Source organism: Callorhinchus milii, unplaced genomic scaffold, assembly GCF_018977255.1.
Source record: "Callorhinchus milii isolate IMCB2004 unplaced genomic scaffold, IMCB_Cmil_1.0 Scaffold8, whole genome shotgun sequence".
Taxonomy (NCBI): Eukaryota; Metazoa; Chordata; class Chondrichthyes; order Chimaeriformes; family Callorhinchidae; genus Callorhinchus; species Callorhinchus milii.
Window position 1 is genome coordinate 5,462,703 of NW_024704749.1, and position 7,349 is coordinate 5,470,051.

General features: G+C 46.2%; 1 protein-coding gene across 1 annotated transcript; it reads left to right on the forward strand.

The window, feature by feature from the left end:
* Window positions 1-517: 517 nt before the first annotated feature.
* On the forward strand, window positions 518-6,877 carry spring1 (SREBF pathway regulator in golgi 1). The gene is made up of 5 exons (XM_042337494.1): window positions 518-792; window positions 3,671-3,827; window positions 4,481-4,632; window positions 5,702-5,815; window positions 6,724-6,877. The coding sequence occupies exons 1-5, from the start codon at window positions 682-684 to the stop codon at window positions 6,805-6,807; spliced, it is 618 nt and encodes a 205-aa protein (XP_042193428.1). The 5' UTR covers window positions 518-681; the 3' UTR covers window positions 6,808-6,877.
* The last annotated feature ends 472 nt before the right edge of the window (window positions 6,878-7,349 follow it).

Consider the following 7,349-nt stretch of genomic DNA (forward strand, 5'->3'; position numbering starts at 1 on the left):
ATTTGGGTTTCAGTGCTCTTTTTCAAACTGTGTAAGAAAAGGTCTTTCAACGGAGGGTTCAATTAAAAAAAAATGAGGCGCCCGCAGCCGTTTTTTGTCGACCACCCCCCCCCACGCCTCAAAAAAAATCCGCCCAAAATCGGGCGTGAAAACCGCCCCCATCCGCGGGACGTTGCTCCCACCTCCTCCCCGCCCACCCTCTGACGGGTTGTCCCCCGCTCAAACCGGTGATTGACAGCAGCTCTCTCCAATAGGATCGGAGCAGCGGCGTCACGTGCTCCTCCCACCCACCCCGCCCCCTTTCCCTCGCGCCTTCCAACACGGCGTCGCCCAGTCAAACCGACGATTGACAGCTGCATCCTCCAATAGGATCGGAGCAGCGGAGCGGCACGTGGTCCTCCTCTCCCTCCCTTCCTCCCTCGCGACTTCAACGGTTTCCCCCCCCCCGCGCCCTTCCGGTCAAATCGATGATTGACAGCGGTTTCCTCCAATAGGGTCAGCGGCGCGTGTGGGCGGGATTTCCGCTCCCGCGGTGGTTGTTGACAGCCGAGCCGCCGCCGCCGCCGAGCGCTGTTCTTGTCTGTGGATGCGGGGCTTCAGCTGCTGCTGCCGCCTCGGCCTTGGTTTGCGCGAGGGCCCTGCGGAAATGAGCGTCGCCTCGGCGCTGGCTGCTCGGCCCCGATGGTGCAGTGCGTGTCCATGGTGTGGCGCAGGGTGCTGAGGAAGCGCTGGGTCCTCGCCGTGGTCTTCGGCCTGTCGCTCATCTACTTCCTGAGCAGCACGCTCAAGCAGGTGCGTGTGGTTCCCCCCAACCCCCCCCCCCCCACTCACCCTCCTCTCGGGCTGCTGGGGGTGGGGGGAGATGCTGGCTGGGGGGGGGGAGATGCTGGCTGGGGGGGGAAGATGCTGGCTGGGGGGGAAGATGCTGGCTGGGGGGGGGAAGATGCTGGCTGGGGGGGGAAGATGCTGGCTGGGGGGGCTGCTGGCTGGGGGGGCTGCTGGCTGGGGGGGGCTGCTGGCTGGGGGGCTGGGTGGAGGGGGCTGGGGGTGGAGGGGGTGGGGGGAGATGCTGGCTGGGGGTGGGGGGAGATGCTGGCTGGGGGGGCGGATGCTGGCCTTGGGGGGCGGCTGCTGGCCTTGGGGGGCGGCTGGGGGGGGCGGCTGCTGGCCTTGGGGGGCGGCTGCTGGCCTTGGGGGGCGGCTGCTGGCCTTGGGGGGGGGAGATGCTGGCTTGGGGGGGGAGATGCTGGCCTTGGGGGGGGGAGATGCTGGCTGGGGGGGCGGCTGCTGGCTGGGGGGGGGGGGGCTGCTGGCTAGGGGGGGGGGGGGGCTGCTGGCCTGGGGGGGGGGGGCTGCTGGCCTGGGGGGGGGGGGCTGCTGGCCTGGGGGGGGGGCTGCTGGCCTGGGGGGGGGGCTGCTGGCCTGGGGGGGGGGGCTGCTGGCCTGGGGGGGGGCTGCTGGCCTGGGGGGGGGGGCTGCTGGCCTGGGGGGGGGGGGGGGCTGCTGGCCTGGGGGGAGGGAGGGCTGCTGGCCTGGGGGGGGGGGGGGCTGCTGGCTGGGGGGGGGGGGGGGCTGCTGGCTGGTGGTGGGAGGGCTGCTGGTTGGGGAGGTGGGGAGGGACTGGAGTAGGGATTTCTGGGGGCTGGAGGGGTCTCCTTGCAGGGAGGAAGGGAAGGGAAAAACTCCAGCCTCCCTGGATAAGGAACTCCAACCTACAGTCCCTTCGCCTCACCCTCCTCCCTTGCCCCCTTCAAGGCTCGTCTCAAGATCCTCCTCTTCAACCGCAGCTTCGGTCAGCCTCCTACCCCTCCACCTCTCCTGATCCCAACCCCGAGCTCAGGTCCAAATCCCTGACTATCCAATGCCTTAGGACATCCTCCCGACATGAAAGGCGCTATACAAATGTAATTTGTTGCTGTGCAACATGGAGTAGAGTAATAATAATGTCACTCAATCCACGACTGTTTGTGGGACACTGCTGTGCGCAATTGGCTGCAGCGTTTTGCCCACAAAACGTACAGTTAATTCACTTTACAGTATATTCTGTGAAGCGCTTTGAGACTTCTCAATGACGTGATAAGATGGTATATCAGATGCCCCCAGGACCATGCAAATAAAACTTATCTGGTGAATGACGATGGGATCCTTGCTGTGCACCTGGTCAGGCAGATGGGGCTTCAGATTAACATCTCGTCCAATGGACAGTATCTTCGACATTACAGTGCTCCCCTGACTCCCATTCCCCAGCACTGTATTGGAACATTAGCTTAGACTCTGTGTGTTCATTGTTCCAACATGGACTTGAACTTTCTGATTCTGCCAAGAGTGCTAATGACTGAGCCAGGTTAACACCTGGGATATTGCTTCCTTACGTTTGATGTTGCCAACTGCTGTGCTGTGGTCAAAATACAGTCACTATATTATCCAGTAAATCCTTGAAATGCTTTATGACATCCTCCCGATGTGAAATGAGCTATATGAACTGCAAAAAAAAATTATTATTACATTCTGTTCTTAGTGCCTCAGGAACAGTGTTTACCATTTGACAGATTTATTGTTTAAATCAATTACTGTTGGTTCTGAATTTTGCATCATTACAGTATATTAATAATTAATGCACTTCAAGGAAACACTGTTGCAGCAGGAATTTTTGATGTGGGAAGGAGAATTCCATTTCATTCTCTTGTTAAGAGGAAGTGAATGGAGTTGGGAATCAAAGTAAACTAATGGATCTTTCCTTTTTGAAGTGTAGGATGCATTAGTACCCAAGTGCTCTGAGAAGTTATTTTACGGGACGGGTGCAATATCAATGGAAATTGTTGTTTTACACTTGCATAAAGCATGTGTATACTCTTTATAAGCAATGTGATAATATATAGTACATTAAAGTAACCAATGGCTCTAGTAAGAAAAGTATGACTGGCTGCGTTTTCTATTCATAATTTAATTTTAATCAGTTGTAAAAATGAATACATTAAATGCCAGAAAATGTGCAAAACATGGTCATGGTAATAACTATCGTTCTTAATGAGCCCTTTCATCATCTGTATCATTTAGTAAAGCTTTTTAATTAAGATTGTCATTTATTTGAACTGACATTATTATAACCTTTCGCATATGTAACAGTTGTTTAAAATTCTGCATTCTTGCTTGACAATTATTTTATGTGTTAACACTGCGCTAGTATACTGTATCACTGCTTCATTGTAGAGTCATGTGGGGCTAGATTTCATATTTAGGATTTTAAATCTAATACAAATGGAAACATTTAAATTGTACAAAGCATTTGTTGAAGTTTATTTCCCCGCAAGAATTGCTGCAGTAATAAAAATTATGTTTCAACCTTCCAAACAATTAGTTTTGTAATTTGTTTCAGAATATAATAGATAATTCTAGTGCTATAAACTTAGTACATAAACTATAAATTTGCCCTGTATCTCTGGAGCTCCTTACCTCAATCCCTCTGACTTGCCCCCTCTCTGCCTGTCTTCAAATCACACCTGAAGACTTTCCTCTGCGACCGTGCCTTCAGTCATTTCTTCCCCCCCACATCCCACGATTCTGCGTCACTGTTAAGCACTGCATGATGCTATCCGTGTGAAAAGTGCTTTATAAAATACTTAAATTGCTGTTAATATCTTGGTCTTGTTTCTGGTTCACCCGCTATTAGGAAGAAAGAACAATACTGGATCGAAACTTGTTACAGTTTCGTGATCCTGAGCGGCGTTTGGTATGGAAAGTGCGGTTCAACCTAGGTAACAGCAGCAGGCAATACACACAATGTCGAAACTCCATCCAAGGAAAACTGCTCATCACAGACGAGCAAGGTGAGGAACTGACATAGAGCGATGTGCAACAATTAAAAAAAAAAAATCCTTGCATTTGATGTAGGACCTTTCGCGTCGAGAGGTTGTTTCAAGGAGCTTCACAGGATATACAGTAAAATAAGTCTGATCTATATAAATCGTATAATCGCCTAACTCGTCCATCTGCCCAAGTCCCGTTCAAAAGTTTATATTCAATGCAAGTTTGACATAACTCATACTTTGTATGTCATATTAAATGTGTGGTCCCAACTGATATGACCTATGTGAGGTTTACTGTACTGTAAAGTGTAGTGTAGGTGATATGCTAAATACTGTTTGGCAATCTTTACCGTTCAACCTGATCTGTTGCTCATGAGTCAATTTTTTTTAGTATAAAAAGTATTTGTTTGCGGAATGTATTGTATTCATCGGTCACAATGTTGTTCTTCCAAAGGTCAGTACATTTACTGATCTTGGCGAACAAAAACATTTTCTTAGCTGGTCCATAAGTTTACAGAAAACCCATTACACGCTCACTTTGTTCAGGTCCGTTAATTTACTGAGAGAAGAATGGAGAATCGCCCCTCTTGTTTGAAATAAGTTGCGGAACGCTGAAGGTGTACAGCTTTTATATCTGCCCTTCCCGTTTTTTTCTTTGCACTTCATGTATACAGGTTATGTGTGCGAGAGAAAAGACATGCTTGTAAATGGCTGCTGCAGTGTTAATGCACCCAGCACAAAACTGTATGCGTGCGACACCTGCCTACTCAATGACTGCTGCAGTGTCTATGAGTACTGTGTCTCCTGTTGCCTTCAACCAGATAAGGTGAGAAAGTGTTTTCTGTATTGCTATTCAGACATTTAAGACATCTCACCAATTCAGAATATCAGATATATATTACAAAATAGTATGCAGTGCCAACTGTTGAATGCAATTTTACCTTTGGATATCAATTAAAGATCCATGAAGATTTCAGAAATAAATTAGAATTCAAATATAGCCACTTGTATTTAATAATATTGATTGCATTTGATATTAACGCCTTATCACATCGTTGAGATGTCTCAAAGTACTTCACAGAATATACTGTATAGTGAATTGAGTGTATATTTTGTGGGTGAAACTATATTTATATATAGTTGTTTAAAATTCTGCATCCTAGATGGAACAATTATTTTAGTGTTAACATTTCATATATTTATATAAACTATATAAATATTTATTGTATTAACTAGGAATATGCAACACTGACTTGCTTGCACTGCTAATGAAGTGTGTTCCAAAAATAATGGCATCTCATTACATTCTGCAATGAAAACTATATTCTGGTTACATTGTGAATGGCAGAAGTCACAATGTAACCAGAATGTAATTTTGCATTTATCTGAATATTTCATATTCAGGTAACAATTACCTAAATCTAAAATATTTAGATCAGTTGTAGATTGGAAATCACCCAAACCATACTGGCAATATCTTGAATTGAATGCATTTTGTGAAATTTGACTTGAGCTCAGTTCTTTCAGTTACCATTGCACCTCCCTACCTTTCTGACCTGCTTTCACCCCATTCCACTACCATCTGCCACCGCTCGCCTGGCTCTGGCCTCCTGCTTGTCCTTCAGCTTCACCATCGGCGACCACGCTTTCAGCCCTACGCCCCGAAGCTTTGGAACTCTCTCTTCCAAACCCTCCGCTTTTCCCCTTCCTTCCACTCTTTTAGATTGCGACTAAAGTCCTTCCTCTTCGATTGTGCTTATGCTCACCTCCTCCCTCACCCAGGCTTGGTATTAGGCTCCGCCACCTTTAAGCGCTCCGAGACCCTGCCCTCGTGGAGGGTGCTGTATAAATGCAAGTTGTTGTTGTTTGAAACTCAAATACTTTCTCTTTTTAAGCAACCTCTGTTAGAGCGTTTCCTGAACAGAGCTGCGGAGGCTTTCCAGAATCTGTTTACAGCGATTGAAGATCACTTTGAGCTGTGCTTGGCAAAGTGCAGGACTTCATCTCAGGTTTGTTCTGGATATTTCAAATGCAAGGATTATTATTATCGGGTTCAGATAAAAACAAGCAGACTTAATTGGAAGGAAAAACTCAATTTGACAACATTTTCCACAAATGGAATAAGCTAACCTAAGGTAAATTCTATTGATGTAAAGAAACTCCCAACTATTCAAAAATGCTGCTCATAGGCCAATGATGTTAAACCTCTTTACACTGGACATCTGCTTACTGCTTACTTGCACGATTCACTTTATTTTGTCTATCCTGTTGATTGGAGGTGTGTATTAATGCACTTTGTAGCAATATTAGCATTATACCGGTCCTTTTTGTAACATCTATTCCCCGCCTCACTGTGTGGAAGTAAATTGCAATCGAAAGACTCCTGCGGAAGTAATTTCTACAAGGATTGCATTTTTATTAACATTAACAGAATTCAAAAATATTGAAATAGACAGGATGCCTTTTCATGCAATTTTGTGAGCGTGGATATATTCTGCAGAAAGAGCCATACCATGAAATTGGACTGCTCAACGCTATTCAGTTGAACAACTTTCTATTTGTCCTACAGGTCTAATTTCAATCCCATCATGGTTAGGTTTCTGTTCCCATCAATGCTTCCTAGCTTTAATAAGATGTGTACCCACACCCCACTTTATACTGGTGGTGTTGTGAGCTTGCTGTTTGAGCCCACTCATAAATTTGTTTGTAGGTCTTGAACGTCTGTTATCTTCATAAGCAATCCAGCATGTAAAAAAACAAGACAGAAGGATTTACCTGCTCATTTTTCTATAGAATGAAAGCCTTAGTGTAATTGATAGGTATTGCAATTGCCTTTCTATTGTCATTTTTCAGGCTTCTGTTCATTGACCTCCATCAATTAATATATTTCTTTCTTTCCCTCCCCTTTCCGCCACAGAGTGTTCAGCATGAAAATAACTACAGAGATCCGACAGCAAAGTATTGTTATGGAGAAGACCCTCCAGAATTGCTTCCATTGTGAACTGTTTGGTTGTCAAAACCCCAAAAGAATCAAATAATAATCCTTGTATTTGAAATAGCGCCTTATCACGTCGTTGAGACTTCTCAAGGCACTTCATATTTTTTTGGTGTGAAGTGGATTGACTGTACTTTGTCGGCGAAATGCGTCAGATGATTGCGCACAGCAGTGTCCCAAAAACAGTTGTGGATTGAGCGACCAAATTATTATTCTTTTTGGAGGGATTATTGCCCTCGGAAAGTAATCCGTCAATCGACTAACACCCAGGTTCCTACTTACTGCTAGGTCAACAGAAGCGTGTGGAGTAAGGCAACTTAAGGTTTCACCCCGCCCACGAATCGAACCGGGATCCTCAAATTAAGTTTCACCACAGAAGGATTACACAAGTTATTCAAAACTTTAGTGACGAGAGTGTGGTAAATCTGACTTCTACATGCCTATTTAATATTTATTTTAACTTCTGAGCTCTCTTGATGGCAGCCGGGGATGTGACCATGTGCAAAAATGACTCCATCTCAAAACCTAATCAGTCTGCGATCAATTCC